The sequence below is a fragment of the Euprymna scolopes genome, chromosome 33 (genome assembly GCF_053919585.1).
Source record: "Euprymna scolopes isolate OS-2025 chromosome 33, ASM5391958v1, whole genome shotgun sequence".
In the NCBI taxonomy this organism is placed as follows: Eukaryota; Metazoa; Mollusca; class Cephalopoda; order Sepiida; family Sepiolidae; genus Euprymna; species Euprymna scolopes.
This window is the reverse complement of record NC_136514.1, coordinates 62747923-62768867: the sequence shown is the minus strand read 5'-3', so window position 1 is coordinate 62768867 and position 20945 is coordinate 62747923. Positions and strand designations below refer to the sequence as shown.

The following is a 20945-nucleotide window of genomic DNA, read 5'->3' as shown; positions in this document are numbered from 1 at the left end:
GAATTTAATGATGATATAAACTACTAAATTAGGCTCTTTTGAAATAAGTACTGAACACTTTATGACCGGTGTTTTAAAAAAATGTTATTATGTAATATATATATATATATATTTATTATTATTTTTTTTTTTACTATAATAATTACTACAGACACTAGTGTTTCATCCTTTCGGGATTCTTCAGTGTAGGGTGTCACGATTACTACCAGTCGAACGATTCGAACCCCGCGACACGAGACATCTCTGGCTCGATTAGCGGAGGCCGTATCCATTCGGCTACTATTAACCGTGTGAAATAGCGTTGAATTTTAAACATTTTAATTTAAATGTTCATTACGTCAGACAGACAGTGATCAAATCGTTATACGATGATCTACGCATAAGAGCTAAATTGACCGACTTATATATATATATATATATATATAAGCTCCTTCAGTCTTGGACAAACTATGGATACCCACGAAGGGTTGCTTGTGCGTGAAATCTTTTGTGGCACGATGTACGCAATCTCCAACCACACCTCTCTGACGATATTGTTGAATACCAGTGGTAAGTGAAGTATGGGTCGACTGGAAACAAATTCCGACGTGGCGGGGAGCACATACAGCGCCTAGAATTCCCAAATGGTCACCCATCTGGTACTAACCAGGCTCAACGTTGTTTAACTTCGGTGATCTGACGAGAACCCGTGTGTCAACGCGATGATGCCGTATATATATATATATATATATATATATATATATATATATGTGTGTGTGTGTGTGTGATTTTCTTTAAGATAAAACAAAGCTATTAAATGATGTTACCCTCTCTTTCCCTTTCCTTCTTCCCTTTTCTTTTTTCCTTCTTCCCCATTTCATCTCCCCCTACCACCTTCCTTCCTTTCTTTTTTAAGTCTCTAACCCGCTTCCCTCCCTTCAACCGTTCACTGGAAGCCTAAACAACATTCAACACACCTGCATAAATTCCTAACCTTTTCTCAGATATAAGTATATTAAATTAAAATAAACTTAATAAAAAGGGAATTTTATGACACACTGGCCATCGAAAGTCTCAGACAGGCGGTGAACTACAGACAAAGGAGCCTCTCGCTTGCTGAAGATAACATCTGCATAGCTCTAGATTTGGAACCCAATCTCCTCAATCCACAAACCCTAACCCTTAACGCCAACACGAAAATGAATAAAGACACCGATAAATAAATAAATAAACAAATACGAGAATAAATAAACTAACAAATTCGCACCCAATTCAACCCTGTTTTCCGCGAAGCTGAATCTTCACCCTCATGACCTGTTAAAAAAAGCCTTCTGTTGCTGAGGATTAATTTTCGCTCTTCATTTAGAATTCCGTTTTCGAAAATGAGGGTTGTTTCCTGATGAGGTCTCTAGTTAGTAAATACTAGTAGACCGAAACATGCTCGTGACAGTGTAGCAACAAACTACTGCTTATGTAAAGACAAACCTAATATATATATATATATATATATATATATATATATATATATATATATATATATTAAGGGAATTAGAACAACTGTGGGAAAAGCAGGGTATATTTTAATGTATTAGTAAATTCATTAGGACAATTAAAATAAAAGAAAACACTGCTCGTTGTAATAAGCTCGATAGGCATATATATATATATATATATATATATATATATATATATATATATATATATATATATATATCCTACATCTATTTTAATATTAAATAAGATGGTTGGTAAGTTAAAATTTAAATTAAAAATTAAAAATCGGTTGCATAAGGAAGAACAAACACTATCAATAAATTGTACGATCGTTTCGGAAACGATGTTTTTATTGAGATTGACAATAAGTCTTGGACAATAATTTCATCATTTAGTTTTTTTAAAACAAAATCTCCTCATCAGCAAAAAATATTGGGTGTTTTAAAAGTTGCAATCAATGCTTATATAAAGACATGAATATATGTTTTATGAGCGGTGATCCCGTGGCTCGGGGAATAGAACTGTGAATATCAACTAAATGGTTTTAAGTTCGATTTATAATTAGGTTGGATACTATGTGGCGAAGAGCTATGACACATCGAAAAAGTCCGTCATAAAATAACTGTGGAGTGAAAAATGACTTTGTAGGTGGCTTCGAATTTCTCGAATAGTAGTAGTTATCACTTTCTGCACATATAAAACACGAGTGTCTGTAGGCGTAAGAAAAATCCTTTGTTATATATATATATATCAGGTTGAAAGATATCCAAAATAAAGAATGATTGAATTTCAACAAGCGTCGTTGATAGTGCTCAATCAAAGAGAGCAAATTATAGTTTTTAATTTTCTTTATGTAAATACAGTCATATCTTGCTTCGTTGTGCAGACCGATGTGCAAAACGGTCTGCACATCGTAGCAATATATGACTGTATTTACATAAAAATAAAAACTATATATATATATATGTAGTATGTTTTAAAAATACATAAAGCAGTTAGGCTACACAGAATTGTCTGAGTCTTAAGCTCGTGAGAATTCTTTAAGCTATTGCATTGAATCAATGTTGCTGCATGTTCTTTAGAATGTTTTCGTGGTACTAGGTTTGCTACTCAGCCAAGCAGATTCTTTGTCACTCGTATACCCATTTATCGTCACTGTTCGGCGTGCGTTTATCAGGCAAAGGTGCATTCTCATCTAATTCAGCTATTTATTTGTTCTTTTTTACGGGAATTTGTTTCTTTATTTTTTGTGTTAGGAACTGACTTTGTTTTAATCTGAATGTTTTCACTTAATTTTATTTTATACTAGTGTATTAGTTGATAATAATAATAATAATAATAATAATATTTATTATAAACATAATAATATTATTATAAACATCATTTTATAAACATAATAATATTATTTTATAAACATAATAATATTATTTTATAAACATAATAATATTATTATAAACATCATTTTTGTTATTGTTGTTGTTATTATTTATTCATGCTTTCTTTGTTTTGCCAGTCAGCACATGTAGAAAGTTAGACAAGTGTAGACTAGGCTTGAATGTGAAATTACCTATTGTTATCTTAAAAAAACTCCCAAATAAATTAACCTGCAAGAGTAAAATATTAAACGTATGTATACACAAATTTTACTTTACCTTAAATAAATAAAATTATATAAAAGTTGTAAGGAGTTTATCGTATTCATCAACGTGTCAACATTTCCATGTCATTTCAGAGCTCCAATTAAATTTCGTATTCAAAAAATTACTTTAAAATTAAATTATCTCAGAATGTCATCTAACATACAAAAGGGGGAAACACTCATTAAAAATTGTTGACATTTTTTTTTGGTAGGCAATAACCCCAATTCCCCCGACAACGCGCATATTTAAAGCCCGCCTTTTCACTTCGTCTCCTCTCTCCACCAGCCACCCAGGACTTGAATGAAAGACCAGCAATAAAATAATTTAGCCTCACATTTCTTGGTTTCTTGCGCTTACTTTTTCGACTAAAACCGGTGGAAAATATATCTTAATTTTTATTTAAGGGAAAAGATTTCCACCCACTTTATTAAACTTAAATTTTTAACTCAATCAGTTAAATGAATTAATCTGTATTTGCAACGTATTTTGAGTTAATTATTACTAGATGGTAATAGTGTTGCCTGCATTGAAATGTTGAGTATTTAATAGAGAAAGGCAAAGAAAAGGTGACCGTTAGGCTAACTCAATTGGTGTTTAGCAAATAGACCGGCTTTGCAAACTCATTTCTTTTTTATCCGATAAAATTCTTAACATGAGTTTGCAAAACTTATGCACGTGCATGAAATGACTTTTATATTTATGATAATTGAAATGGTTGCAATTTCCAAGATGCTAATACAATTAAACTCCGGGTAGAGCTGTATTATAGTATAACTTCCTATCCTTAGAAAAAAGAGTATTAGTTACACATGTGCATACATGTTTCAGTCTCAATCTCGTTCAAAATCAAGTCTCGTTAGGTGATAATACAAAATCTGAGTTTGCACGATCACCTGATACAATAACAACAACAACAATAACAACAACAACAACAACAACAACAACAACAACAATAATAATAATAATAATAATAATAATATTAACACATGTAAAATAAAACAAGAAACATGTAGTAAAATTCATTTGTGTTTATTTAATTCCATTTTGTCAACAATATAATACAAACACCAGTTGAAAAGTTCTGACTAGCATAATGTCAGTTAAATAAATTTTGGTTCAATCAAAAAAGACTCCATGAAAAGCGAATTTATTTCTGTTCCTTATTTCAAATTATTCCGACCTAATCAATCTGAAAGAAAAGGGAAAAGATATTTATTAAATATATCAGCCGATCCATTTGCAATCTTTTCGCTATGTCAGTAAATATTTAACACATTTGATGAGAAAAATACAAAAGTTTAAAGAAATGTTTTAATTCATATTTTCATGATTCAGTTACACCAAGAATTTATTTTACAATTGAGAAAATGCAAGAATTTATACGAACATTGCAATTTATTTTGCTTTCTGTACGAATAAAAATATATATTTATTTCCTTATTTTATTTATATTTTTTAAAAATAAGTCTATGATTAAAATGTTGATTAAACGAAATAAAAATTTATATCTATTTTTATTTATAATTTTAAAATAAATCTATGATTAAAATGTTAATAAAAACAAAATAAAAATTGTATTTATTTCCTTATTTTTATTAATAATTTTAAAATAAGTCTATAATTAAAATGTTTACAAAAACGAAATAAAAAAGGAATACGATATATGTTGTACTACTGTACTAAAGAAAATGACGATTCCATTGAATAATTAATAGTTTTTAGTATACCTTATACTTGGCAGTTATTGTGAGGAAAGAATTAAAACAATTAAATCTAACACCATTCTCATGCATGAATAGATTTTTGGAAGACATTGTTGAATCAAGTTCGAAATTCAGTGGATACAATTTAAGACCATCGTAGTGAAATAATCAAGTTACAAGAACATTTTAGTGACTGTCTGATGAAATATTCAACAGAAATTGATCTGTACAATCCTATTGCAAATTTTGTGTGATTGTAAGAATCTAAAATATAGAAATCTTGCATTTTAAAATCATGCCTAAATATCATTTAAACTTACAATTAAGTAAGTAATTTTCATTAGTTATCATTGTACCGTGTTATAAGTAATATAAAATATTCAAAATAACTCCCATAAATAAAAATCAGCAAATGAAATGAATAATTTTTTATTAAAGAATATCATAGAAGTTTACTACATTAAGTGACAAAATCCGCAAACAAATGAAACGTATAAACTTAAATTGTCATTACATCCCGGAAACACCAGGTAAGTACAACTATTAGTCTCTCTCTCTCTCTCTCTCTAACTATATATTTTAGCGATATGTTTTGAATGAATTCAATAATTTACAAAAATGCATTTTTTACCTAAATGCGAGTTGGGAATAATTTTACCTGTTAACCAATTTGGTACCCCCACATGGGAAGCTGTATATATATATTATTTTTAAAATGTAATTATCCACTGACACGTGTTTCGTCGTCTACGACTCATCAGAGTGGCTGTATCTCTATATATATATGTATATATATATATATATATATATATAAAGATAGATAGATAGATAGAGAGAGAGAGAGAGAGAGAGAGAGAGAGAGAGAGAGAGAGAGAGAGAGAGAGAGATAGATATACGTTTTATAATGTTTTCTATAAAAAATTGAAATGGGATTATTGCTAGAATAAGGAATGTTAAAAAATGTATAATTAATAATAGAATGAAGAACAATGCTTACCATATTGTCTTTATGCGTCATCTGCCAATGTTCTGTAAGCCGATCTTTGTTTAAGACTGCGTCCAAACCTTAAAAGTAAATGAATACAATCTTTTTATTAAAGGAGAAAGCGTATGCATAAACCGTGCAGTTGTATTTATACTGCAAATTTTAACTGAGCTGTCTCTGTGCGAGGGCAACATGACATAAAATCTTTTTAGTGTAAAAGCATCCTTAACACACACAGTACGAATTCGAAAAGTAGGCTCACTTGATATTATCTCATACGAAAGAGCGCCGCAGGTGAGAGGCACTTATCGCAGCTAATAAAACTCTTCCCCTTTTTTATGCCAATCATATCAGTCGATTATACAACCAATGTAACAAGGACTGAGCTATTTTGTCGAGCTGTTACATTTTTGTTCTGTTCAAGTCAATATAGTTTTACTCTCCCAATGATTGCTTTCTCGCTTTGAACATTGAATTACAACGAAAGTTGTCTCGGGAAGTTTTAAGGGGCAGGAGGCAGCGCCTATTGTACGTTGTTATAGTCTCTTCATTTTCCAGTTTCGTGCCATATTTTTACGCGATGGGCGAGGGAGAGTAAATGCACTCCTTGACTTCATGGCAAGGGATAAAGTGTAGTAGATATATTCTGATATCACTTCATATTTTACCGTGAAAATTAAAGATGAAATAATTAAAAGTTTTGTCAGAATGCAAAGTGCTATTTTTGGGGAAGGTGGATTTTCTTCACATTAAAAGACGTTTTAAATCTGTTTTTCTGATGAGGTAAACAGAGAAAAGTAATAAACTCGTTAAGCTTTTGTTTTCTAAAACTTCCAACTAGGAAAAAGTTCACCTCGGACTGTGTTCTTATGTCGCTCACTTTGTTGCATTTCAATGTCAATCATCATCGTCCAGTTCGAATTTTCATCGTAAAAAGTACAATGTATGTATGGCCTGCTTGAATTTGAACTAGAATTTCGAGGAGTGCTATGGTTCAGTTCAAGTTTATATTTTCATCGTTAAGATTCAGATTGAATGGAAACATCTTGAGACGGGATCCGCGATGGTCATAGTCCACACCGTATCAATTTTGGACTTGAAGAAAACATTTTCCAATCAATTAATTTTATTGGCAACAAAGACCAATAAGTAATGTAAACACAGAAATTCGTTTATATATATATATATATATATATATATATATATATATATATATATATATATATATATATATATATATATATATATATATATACCGTCTGAATGCTTGTCCAAGGGTAGGCATCATCACTCCCTCCTCTGGCAGACTGTTCCAGGAGTGACGGTGGTAATCTTATATTTTACTTATTATTTCCAATGATTTCATTTTTGTTGAATAATGGGCATTTATGCCGAATAAGGACCGTGTTATTGTCGTAATTTTCTGGTCAGTTTACGCAAAACACCGAAAAGTGTTGAAATTGCAGCATCCAATGTCATTTAGAAAACATTAATTTACTATCATTGATCTATAATAAAACAAATTATTATTTATCTTGATTTCATCAAAAAGCATATAAAATAAATAAAAAAAATGATTTAAAAAAATGAAACACGTTTTTATTTGATATCAGTGAGTTGATTTTATTTGATATTATTATATATTGTTTGTTATTCAAAAATAAATATTTATTCATGAAACTTAATTGAGAATGAACATTTTTTCTTGATTAAAAATTTAATTGTCTTAAAGTTTCATGAAAATGTCAAATAATTATTTATTGTATTTTCTTTGTAACAACATAAAAATATTGTTTCCATTTTCACTTAATATTTCATTAAATTGTAATAAATATATTAACAGTTTCGTGATTAAAACTTCGTGATTTTTTGGTCCGTAAGATGAGTATATGTGCACCATCTTCTACTACCAATATTGATAAGTCATCTTCTGCCACTCTAGAAAGCGACCATATTCAAATGAAACAAATACGTACAAAAATAATATGCAAGCATCTAAAGTTAACAGATTAGACCGAAAAGAGACAATGAGAGGATTGTTTCTGTTGCAATTTATCTGCGCCTTTTTGTTATTAATTGCAAGTTCTGTTTGTAAAAACATAATTTATTTTAAGTTTTAAACCGAAATTTGAGGGTTAATTTTTAACAATAAGCACAATCTTCACGCTTCGTTTTAAGTGGTCGTCGTAATTTAAGTTTAAATGTTATATAAAAGTAAAATAAAAAAAATAACTGATTAAGTAGGTTCCTATTTATTCCAATTATTCATGATTATTAAAATGCTTAAAAAAATACATCGACTTATGAAAATACGTGTATGAGATAAGTGAGACAGGTGCACCAAATCGAAAAAAAGGAAAATGCCTCCAACCTGTTGTGTCGACAAACTTATAAAAATGCAATAACATGAAAATCAGTCCGAAAAACGTAAACAGAATATCTATGTTTTATTACTGAAATGAAAAATTAAATTCTTCCGAATATTGTCAATCTATTTACGTTTTACGTAAAACAATTATATGTTTTTCATTTTTTTCTACAAATTTTTAGCCATGATTAAAGTAATACATAAAATATTTATCAATAAATTTTCGAATTTCGTATAGAGAGAATAATTTTACTTCACTTTTACATAAAGTGTTTCCTATTAAAAACTGAATCATTACATTTCTGCTGAATAAAAACAACAACAAAACAAATGAAATTGAATAAATATTTTAGAGGAACCTTCCGAAAATATCAACGCAATTGGAATCTTTTGCGTTAAATTTATACAGAAAGCAAAATTCTATGCATAAAATCTTTAAACTTGAAATAGTTTTTTTTATATAATCTGGCAATTTACGTGCTTTATTAATAGTAATCCGATGATATAAACAAATAAGTTAAAAATTGTTTAGGTTGCTAAGCTGAATAGTAATCCGATGATATAAACAAATAAGTTAAAAAATTGTTTAGGTTGCTAAGCTGAACTGTTGATTTTATTTCTTATCCTTTCCATTTTAAAAAACAATTTTGATTCAAAATAGATTTATTAAACAAAATAACATTGATAATAATATCGAAGGCAAGATAAAGATTTTGGTTTTTGAACCCTTTGCGTTTAAAAGTAAGATTAAATTAAGAGTTTAGATACATGTATCAAATAATACATACATCTAAGCTATGTATATATTATATAGCTTAGATACACTGACGATGTAGCTTCATGCAGTTAGCAAAACATGTCACCGGTAGGAGAATATATTTGATATTAATATTATTTGATACAAATATATCTAAATTCTTTAACCGATCTAGCTGAAAATTTATATGAATCTTTCTAAAGGATACGGTGCAGCGTACAAAACATTATAGTATCCGTTACATCTACAGTTGGAGATTAATAAGGTTTAATATGGGGAGTAGTATTTAATGAAAAAAAATGAGCATAAATCAAACCATATTTAAACACCAATTCGGCATAAAGCATGGTTTCTTGAGTCAATGCCTATTAAAAACAAGTAAAAAAAGCAAATATATATATATATATATATATATATATATATATATATATATATATATATATATAAATGTTTAGAGGTACAGAATTTAAATACATTTTTAAATATAATGGGCGGAAGTCTCTCGAGAGCTCTTTCGGCTATCATCTCATCAGGAGAAAATCGATAGCGTAAAAATATTAATACTATGTCGAAAGTAAAGAGTTCTATGGGGAACTATTGAATGTGCCCAAAATTACAGGGACACTAAAATAAAGTTTATTAACGTTTAAAAAACGATTAAAATATTGGCACAACGAGGGGGGAGGAAACGGGAGAAAAGATTCACAGTTCTCCAAAGAGAAACAATGCGTTAGATGTTTCTTTCTGCCGGCACAAAGAAGGTTTCCGCACAGCAATAGAGACAGATAGAGACAGACTCCAAAATCTTTAAATGGTTTCTGGAGTCCGCTCTATGTAGCACCTCGAACCATTCTATTTTATATCTATCGGCACAGCACGGGTTGTCAACCAAATACTGGCCAATAGCAGAGTCCAAGGCTGCAGAAGGAGGGAGACTACCAGACCCCAGTCTGATCTTCGATGGAACATGCTGGGTTATACGAGTCAAAAGATGCAAGGATGTTCGCCCAACATAACCAGCATCGTACTGGCATTGGAATTGATATGCAATATTACTATTTTGGATGTAAGGCAAACTATCCTTGCGAAAAGAAGGAAATCCAGGTCTTGTAGTATATACCAAACGCAAGGAAACAGAATAAAAGCAGTCATAAATACTTCTGCGAATCTGTTTGGAAAGTTTGTTACTTTTTTCTCCAATCCACGGTAATTTTAAATAAACCGGGCATTTCAAAGGTCCAAGCTTTTTCTTAGGGGATTTAAAATCCGCAACCTTTTTGAAAATACAGTCATCAATAAGGTCAACAGGATAACCATTATTGATAAATATTTCCCTGGTTTTATCGAGTTCGGCGTCAAATCTGTTAGCTGAACAAATCATCAGGGCTCTATGTACCAAAGTATTAATTAAGCCAACCTTACGTGATTTTGGTACAGAAGACAACCAGTTAACATATAGGCCAGTAAATGTCGGCTTTCTATACATTGTAGTGAGACAGCCCCCCCCTCCCTTGAACGTTCGACAAGAACATCCAAGAACGGAAGCGAATTGTCCTTCTCACTTTCCATAGTGAACTTTAGAGCTCCATGCAAAGAATTCAACCTATCAAAAAATATCGACGCTTCACTTTGCGATGGAAAAAGAGCAAAAGTGTCGTCAACATATCTGAAATATGCAGTAGGTTTTGTTATTGATTTAAACAGAACGGATTCATTGTACCCGACGGAAATATCCGCTAAAGTTGGGGCCAACGGACTCCCCATTGAAACCCCGTCAACCGGACAGTACATAATATCACAAAAACTAAACTTCACAGATTTTGTGCACATTAAAATGAGTTCAATAAGAATCTCTTTAGAAAAACGTGGAGCAGTCAGGCGACCATCGTAAAGCGCGTCGGTACATATACGTATAGTCTCATCCAACGGTATATTGGTAAAGAGACTAGAGACATCAAATGAGCACATAAAAGATGTCTTTGCATTAGAATCCAACCCGCGTACATAATCAACAAACTGAAAAGAATCAGGGATACAGTGCGTGGTATATACCTTGCGCACAGGTTGCAGAATTTCCACAAGTCACTGAGCCAAAAAATGTTGTGCCGCACCAACCATTGATAAAATAGGTCTCAGTGGAACACCTTACTTGTGTATTTTGGGGAGACCATACATTTTAGGATGTTGTGAACCAGAGGGTCTAATCCTGTCATAGACGTCCTTGCAAAAATCTTTCTTTTTAAATAATGCAAGTAGACGTCTTTGTAATTTGCCTCGTTCTTGCAAGTATTATCCGTCAACTCGACAGGACCGAGTTTACGGAATTTCGAAACATCATTGAGAATAACTGCCATTTTCTCAACGTAGTCCGATTATATATATAATTCCGCTTTGGAAAATAAGCGTTGTTGCGTGAAGAGGTCCCTAGTTCCTAAATACTAGAAGACTGAAACATGCCCATCACTGTGTAGCAACAAATACCTGCTTATGTAAAGACAAAATGAAAATGTAACTTTCTCTACTTCCGCCGTATTGAGCACTCTTGTATTATCCTCGTTATATTTCACTGGTTACCCTACCTTTGAAAAATAGCAACCTCAAGTTATATATATATATATATATATATATATATATATATATATATATATATATATATATATATGTATATATATATATATATATGTATATATATATATATATATATATATATATATGCTACCTACGTTTATATTTGCTCTATTTTATATATTAAGCTTTTCCATTTTGGCTGAGATCGTCCTGCAAATATTATCTCACTATAATATTTAATATAACATTTATTCATTTGATTATCAAATCTGTGAGTAAAAATTCTCTCTCTTTACACACACACACACACACACACACACACACACACACACACACACACATATATATATATATATATATTCACCGCTCTTTTATTTTTATGCTCATCTAAAGAAAAGGTTCAGTTTTATTTGCTATACAAACCAACAATTATTTCTGCTCTTTACTGATATTTTCATATACAGTTCTCTACACACACACACACACACACACACACACACACACACACACACACACACACACACACACACACACACACACACACATATATATATGTTTTATTATTCTTACATCAGTGAGATAGTCATCGGCACTAAGAATATACATTAAAATTAAATAATAAATGTCACATCGACCGACTGTTGTCTGCACAGACAGTTCGATACATTTCCAAGTGTGAAGTGTTTTTTAGAGCCTATCACTATATGCTACGCGTCCACGACATAATTCAGAATTGTCAGTATAAATGACTTATACGTTTCAAAGTACAATTATTTTAATACATGCAGTAACATTTATATACCAACGTATATTATAATAGAGTCATATCTTTAAAGCAGGCTTTATATTAAAATTAAAATAGTATAATTCAAATGATCATTCCAAACTCAAGACGATACTAATCATTTTATGTATGAACGAGTATTATATTGATTATAAAATTCGATTTGTTTCCTGTAAATTACTAAAGTTCAAATCAATCAGAATTTAAACTCACCTGGGTCGGGCGGCAATGGCATAATAATCACTGAGAGCTTTCAAATAATCTGAGAGTTCACCGGGAATCTTGGGGGCAGCCAGGAGACCTTCTTGGGAAATGACTTCGCCGGTGAACATAACGGCTACCAGGAGAATGAGAAAGACTGATTTCTGCATGATTATCGGTGGAAGTTGATTGCGCTAAAATTAAAACAAACATAATAAAATGAACAGAAATTATTAACGCGGTTTAATAAAATAAAATTCTGACATTTTAGGCATCGATAAGCGGGTTCGTTATTGGCCAAATTGATAACGTTTGTAAATTCTAAGTAGCACACATATAAATAAGGTCTATGAATATTTTATATTCCTATGAATTTTATGATTATTTCTGAACTCATACATTTTCATCTTAAAATGCTCTACGCTATAGATTATTTGGCAATTTATACTATATATTACTGTATTATTTCTGAACTCATACATTTTCATCTTAAAATGCTCTACGCTATAGATCATTTGGCAATTTATACTATATTACTGTATTATTTCTGAACTCATACATTTTCATCTTAAAATACTCTACGCTATAGATCATTTGGCAATTTATACTATATTACTGTATTATTTCTGAACTCATACATTTTCATCTTAAAATGCTCTACGCTATAGATTATTTGGCAATTTATACTATATTACTGTATTATTTCTGAACTCATACATTTTCATCTTAAAATGTTCTACGCTATAGATCATTTGGCAATTTATACTATATTACTGTATTATTTCTGAACTCATACATTTTCATCTTAAAATGCTCTACGCTATAGATCATTTGGCAATTTATACTGTATTACTGTATTATTTCTGAACTCATACATTTTCATCTTAAAATGCTCTACGCTATAGATCATTTGGCAATTTATACTATATTACTGTATTATTTCTGAACTCATACATTTTCATCTTAAAATGCTCTACGCTATAGATCATTTGGCAATTTATACTGTATTACTGTATTATTTCTGAACTCATACATTTTCATCTTAAAATGCTCTACGCTATAGATAATTTGGCAATTTATACTATATTACTGTATTATTTCTGAACTCATACATTTTCATCTTAAGATGCGTAGACGCTATAGATCATTTGGCAATTTATACTGTATTACTGTACGCACCCGACTACGCGTTGCCATGCCTGAGTTTAGTTGATGCAAGTATTAGAAACACACACACACACACACACACACACACACACACACACACACACACACACACACACACACACACACACACACACACACACACACACACGCGCGCGCGCGCGCGCAAACACAAATGGAAGCACAAACCAAAAAACACACACACGCGGGAAAAACATGCACACACACAAAAAACACACGCGCACACACAAAGAAGACGCACACACAAAGAAGCACTAACACACATGCACAAATACAAACGCAAGCACGCCCGGAAGCACACACACAGGCGCACACACATATACACACACACACACACACACACGCAAATACGAAAATATGCAAGCAAACACGCAAAGAAAGGCGCACGTGCACACACACGCGCAAAAACACAAACACGCACATACTTACACACACGGAGAAACACGATGACGCACCCACACAAACGCACGCACTTAGAAAATAGTAAGGAGTTGGCAGTTTAAAGGATTTAAAATGACACATAACGATAATTTGAAGTACATAAAATGTCAATTTACAGTTATGATTGAATGTTAGAGTCAAGCATTATAGTTAACTGAATAAAAAAAAAAACAAAGGAAATTGTTGAGTATCTGGTAAAGAGAATCGAAGTCGGAAAAGAAACAATGCTAACCGTAAATGTTTATGTTTTAAGGGATTGTATTTTTTAGGGTGGGTACGGGAAAGAATTCAAAGCAAAAAATAAAAAAATAAAAAAAACGAAAAGCGAATGACCCGTTACAAAAGAAACTAAAATAAAAACAAAAAAAAATAGCATCATTGACTGTTTGGTATGAAGAATCGAAGAAAAACAATGCTAATCGTAAATGTTAATTATATTTGTATCCGGGATGGACTTTTTTAAGGGGGTTAGTTTCATGGTGATAATGTGTGTGTGTAGGTAAGGGAAAGGGTATTAATACGTAAAATTACGATCATGAACGGTTAAGAATTTTTGTAGTTGGTTAAATATATATATATATATATATATATATATATATATATATATATATATATATATATATATAATGATTGCTTTGTGTAGAGAGAGAGAGATGCCATCTTTGTAAACCTCTGACGCGTTCGTTTCTTTGCATAAGTAGTTTATTCCCGAATAATGCATCTGTCAGTTCTCAGTCAATAAGAAAAGCACGAAATTTTGAAGGGAGAAATTTTTATTTTGTAAACGGTAGCTGGAAAGCTAATGTTATGTATATGAATGTATGAACCAGTTACAAAGGTGCGGTAAGAGAGCTGTAGATTTAGGGGGAAAATAGGAGCTACCTCACAAAAGATATTGCAATTGCGATGATGTTGCTCCTAGGATGTAATGTAAGATTTTATTATAACGACCAAATGTGTCTATAATGGCGTTCTAAAGTTACATAAGAAAGTGGATAATAATCTTGACATAATAAATTTGTATGTAGCATATGTTGTTACAAACCTACAGTATTTTGGTCCAGAAGAGAATTTCTGCAATCATTCTATTACATATTAGATAATCAAATAAGTGCAATCGATTAAAACTAAAGTGTTTACAAAAAAAATTAAAAAGCTATCCACGCACAGAAAATAAAATTATTTAAACATTTAATAAAATATGTTATAAATTTCTTTGCTTTTTTTCCAATTAACCTTACAAAATTCTCAGAAAAATATTTTAATCATTTAATAAAATATTTTATGAGATTATTTGGTTTTCTAAGATGTTCAAATTGAACCCACGAAAAATAATTACAAGCTGTGACCATAAATTTCCTGTTAATATATATATATATATATATATGTGTGTGTGTGTGTGTGTGTGTGTGTGTGTGTGCGTGTGTGTGTGTGTATAAACATATTCCGTTAAATATATTATCTGATAGTTCTCAAAGATACATTCTTAAGTACTTAATTTCAATTTTATGATTATTTCTGAATCCATTAATTTCGATCCTAAATACCATATGCTTTGGCAATCAACTCATACCAGATTACTCTATTTGCAAATAAACACAATTGCCTGATAGATTTTTAAAGAGGAATTTTAAAGAATCAATTCAATATTTGTGATAATATTTAAAAACATATTCTGAAGCACCGAAAAATTGGGAAAATAATCTACGGAATGGATTTGTTGTCTTACCTGTGAATCGGTATCAGTAACGGATTCTGGTTGAATGATGCTGAAGTGAATACAACATTGGTATTTATACACCATTAATTGTAAAAAAAAGCTGTCAGATGCAGCCATCTTTGCCAGCTTCTGAAGGTTATCATCACGTACAAATTGAAAGAAAACAAAAAAGGTCTCAACACATCACGCAATTAAGAGAGAAACAGAGAGGAGATGAAGAGAGACGTGTTGGGGTTTCGAGTTGCCCCTGTGTCCAAAATGTTTATTGAAAATGGCACGTCAGATTGGGATTTACATGACAGTGTCAATAACCCCAATAATCACTTGTCATCGTAAAGATTGCATCGTCATCTTCATACATTGTTGCTTATGAGAAAATGGACGAGAAATCCCGAAAGATTGCTTTCAGTTTCGAGGTCGATTTGCGGGCGGGCAAGATGGCGGAAATGTCGTTTGAATTAGACATTAGAATAGATACAAAAATGTTGAGCACGGATTCTTCAAATCAAGCGCGTAAGAATTGTTGACGATAGTTTGCATATAGAAATTCATAGCAGTTATAAGACAATACGCATGGACTGCATATGCACATCTCTAAAAGTTTGCTTATGCATTGTTAAAAGATAAAACTTTTACTACTTTATCTTTTAATAATAATTTCACACACAGACAAACACCCACGTGCACACAATACACGCCCATATATATATATATATATATATATATATATATATATATATATATATATATATATATATATTAAATGAATGATTTACAAATCTATCTTTGCCACTTCCTATATGTGTATATGTCTACTTAACTTCCCTATATATTTCATAATTTATCTATCTCTATGTGAATCCATGAAAACCCCTTCATATGCCTTTCTCCCTCTTTCTCTCTTTTTCTCACCCTCTCTCTGTATATATACTCAAAGACATACACATATGTATACGTTTCTCTCTATTACGTAATTTTGTTCACAATTATGTATTTGAATATCTTTCGTACTATTTTAATTATATCTATATTTATCTATTTAGCATTCCTCTATCGTCTATACAAACTTTTTCTCGATATATATATATATATATATATATATATATATATATATATATATATATATATATATATATATAATAACGGGACCTCTGGAAATTCCACAGCGGACTCATCCATATTTAATATATTGATATTGGCATTCTGTGGATGTTCAGCGTTAATGGAGATGCTCAGATATTATTATAGCTCTTGTTAAATCTGCAAAAATATTTATCTAAGTAATTCGATTAATGTAGTGTCAGAATAATATATATATATATATATATATATATATATATATATATATATATATATATATATATATAACTTGAGTTCCTTCAGCTTAAATCGAAACCGAAACTAAAACTAACACACACGCCATCGTATAGATATTGCATCTCGGCACACACACACACACACATGCATAATGCACATATTAATCACTTTAGAAAACACTGAGAGTTTTAATTTTCACTTTGAGTAGATTTAGATCGACGCACACACCATCATATGTTGCCAATACATCTGTAACTAGTATTATTACGTCATAGTATTTTCTTGAATTAACATTTATGCAAATTTATATGCAGTAAACTTAAGAAATCAAATTCTAATAAAATGAGAACACATTATTAATTAGAAATACAGCGGAGCATCAATTGCCTAAATTAATCAAACAAAGATATTAATAAAGAATTGAAAATCAAAATTACAAAGTAAAACACCAATAAAAGCCCTTAAACGAATAAAAATATATATAAAATGTAAATATGAAAATATATAAGAAACAAAATCATCTATAATATAAAGCTCACCTGTCTGTTTAAATGTATGTATGTATGTTTTATGTTTGTCTAAAACTTTCGACAGAGGCAACGGATTTTCACGAGATCGGTATCGTTTTGAAGCTCGGTACTTCGGACAAATATTGAAAAATTGGCGATAACGTTAATTCCTTCACCCTCAACCGGGCACTTTTCTACAGGAAGAGGTCGCTTTTTTCGTCGATATTTTCGAAAGTCATCCCCTATTTTCGATTGACTAGCCCTAAGTTAAACATTCGTCACTTCCGATTTGGCGATGAGCGTAACATCAAAGACATCACGTTTTCTTTCAAGTTCTTTTCCTCCTTCGCGGTAAGGGTTCGAGCCTGTCTGCCTACTACCAGATGTTTTTTTTTTGCTTAACACACACCTCAAAACGTCCGGGCAACACCGGGCACACAGGCTAGTCTAATATAAAATAAATATACTAAAGAAATATGCGTTACGGATTAGAAGTGAATTTTTATTCCCATTTTTGACAATTTATAAGAAAATGTCTGAATATGCAATCAATTTGAGTATATTAATAAATGAGTGTGAACGGATAACTACTTTTTCATTCATCTACTTTATCTCCCCTCTAAAAACCGAACGGATTTGCAAAACTGTTTTCCTATTTGTCATTGTTTAATTGATAAGATAACCCGACGAACTTACTGACCACAGCTGAAATATGTATGCACATATGTAGCCAATAATTTTTGTATGAATAAAGGAATATATACTAGAATACAACTCTACTGGCTATTGAGCAATATTTTATAAACATTTGCATTTCATTAAATTAATATCTAGGAAACAATAGTACAATTACTACATTCCACGCGCGTGCACACACACACAGACATATATGCATTTATATAGAGAGATGAAAGGGGAACAATCTTTCTATCTAGGCACAGATTTGAAATAGAAACTAAAAAGTTGTGGTCAACTTTGTTCAATTAAATTCAAAATGGAGCAATGTTTTTGGGATTAAAGAGACATTTTTATATTTTTTAGGGAGATATTTCCTAGAACTTTATTTCTTAGTAAGTTCTATTTGAATTTGCGAATTTTTAATGTTTTTTTCTGTAAATCAATTGTTTCCTCTTTTCAGTTTTTATCTCATCAGCGTATGTGTGAGCGTCTAAAATATTTTTTCTGCCTCTGATGATTTGTATGATAGCAACCATGGCTATATCTGCAACAAAACAAGTGTAAGCACTAATGAAAATAATATATAAATATTAAAAACATAATTATGAATTGATTTAATTTGAATAAAGATTGACACTATATATATATATATATATATATATATATATATATATATATATATATATATACACACACGGGTACTTTTGCTAGTATACAAATAAGATTATATATATATATATATATATATATATATGCAATATTTTAATATGTTTGTATAAATGAAAACTTGTTGAATTCGGAGATTTTCATATTCTAAATTTGCATATATGGTTTATGTATAAAATTCTGAATATTTATATATCCGTATACGTGTCGTTATAATCGGTTGAGATATATACAATGCAATTGAATATTGATCTCCAATATGATATATTGTCTCTGCATCCCCAAAGATTCTGGATTTTTTCTAAACTTCAACACCAGCGCCGAAGGTAACAACAACACTACGCCGAAGGTAATTACTATCTCTTATACCCTTGGAAATCACAGGATCTTTACACATTCTGGATGTTATCTCATATTTGGAGCATGTTTCAAATGAAACGGATCAATCTATTACATCTTATTTTTCCTTTGAATTCGTCGCGTCTGCCAGAAATATTCCGGAAATAATTGAACTCACCTTTACGTTGGATTGGCCAGGCCGTATGACTTTTAAATAATTTTTAAATAACTTTTCAATATATGTACTGATGAGCAAAATATATTTTTATTCATAGCTCATAATTTTGCTAATTAAATGTTATTTCCACCGATAATATAAGCCATTATTGAAACTCCATATTTCTTTTCCATATATTCATTGTTTCAAACAATAAATTATAAACTTTAATATAACTTTATGTATATTTTAATCTACAGAATTTAATACTTATGCTTGTATATATATGCATGTATATTGTGGCGAAAATTGTTGGAACACAGGTTTACCTCTTAAACGGCCTCAGTGTGCGCTTTGCTGACACAGCGTCATGATGCTGAAAAGGGTCCAAAATGGCGCCTGCGACCTTATATAACAATGCAGCCTCGCAGAATCTCGTGTGCTCTCGCGCACATATGCAAATTTGTTGGACTCTGTCTTTTATAAAAACAGGCCACTGGAGCAGATGGGACGGACATGAAAACGAGTCTATTGAAACTACCGACGGACAACGCTGCTGCAGTGATCTGAGGTTTTCTGTACTCTTTTTTCCTTTGCAACAACAAGCTATTTCGGCGTACATTTTTACTATGGATACATTCGACCTGAAGCTGATATCAGAGTTTGACGGGTCCCCGGCTGGTACTTCGGTGGTTGAATGGCTGGAGGAGGCTGAATGCGTTTTCCGGTTGTGCAAAATTAAGTATCTAGCTACGGTCATCCCATTAAGCCTCACTAAGGGGGCTTATGCCGTATATCAGGAGCTCGGGAATGAGGCGACAATGGGGCAGATAAAACAAGCGTTGTACAGAGCATTCGGTGCAGACCCTTTTGTTGCCTGGAGGTAATTCTCTGAACGTCGGCTTGTCCGGCCCGAAGAAGCTTGCTGCTCCCTTCGGCGGTGCAAGCGACCGAATATTGGCATGCGCCTTTTTGTCTGGGTTCCCGGATTACGCCAGTCGGATGTTGCGGGCGTCGTCATAGCTCAATGAGCTTGGGTTGGGGGAGTTGTTAGCTAGAGCTCAAAACATCCTAAAGGACGATGTGGAGCAGGTCTCGGCAGAAGTTGATGCATTGAAATCGCTTACAGAGAGCCCACGGTGCTATAAATATGGCAGCCATAACCACTTCGCCAGAGACTACAGAAGCGGTGCGAAGCGCACCCCGGACTATAGAACACGGAAACCACGACGCTGTCACCGATGCGACAAGCCAGACCACGTAGCACGGGATTGTCTGGAAAACGGTCAAGGGGAGGATGCCGCTGCGCCAGCACCCTCCTCAAAGCAACACTGAAAAAGGCGCTTCCTGTAGTGACAGTGTGAGTTGATGGGTGTAGGCGCTTAGCGCTGGTTAACACCGGCTGCACCCAAACCCTTCCTATACAAGAAATGTTGCACCGCATGGACGAAACC

General features: G+C 31.9%; 1 protein-coding gene and 1 pseudogene across 1 annotated transcript; both read right to left on the bottom strand.

Moving 5' to 3' along the window:
* Nucleotides 1–598: 598 nt before the first annotated feature.
* LOC145258566 (5S ribosomal RNA) lies at nucleotides 599–715 on the bottom strand (annotated as a pseudogene).
* Nucleotides 716–4126: 3411 nt separating this feature from the next.
* On the bottom strand, nucleotides 4127–16205 carry LOC145258262 (uncharacterized). The gene is made up of 4 exons (XM_080116244.1): nucleotides 15835–16205; nucleotides 12492–12673; nucleotides 5814–5881; nucleotides 4127–4302 (listed from the first exon to the last, which is right to left on the bottom strand). The coding sequence occupies exons 1-3, from the start codon at nucleotides 15940–15942 to the stop codon at nucleotides 5824–5826; spliced, it is 348 nt and encodes a 115-aa protein (XP_079972370.1). The 5' UTR covers nucleotides 15943–16205; the 3' UTR covers nucleotides 4127–4302; nucleotides 5814–5823.
* Nucleotides 16206–20945: the final 4740 nt, after the last annotated feature.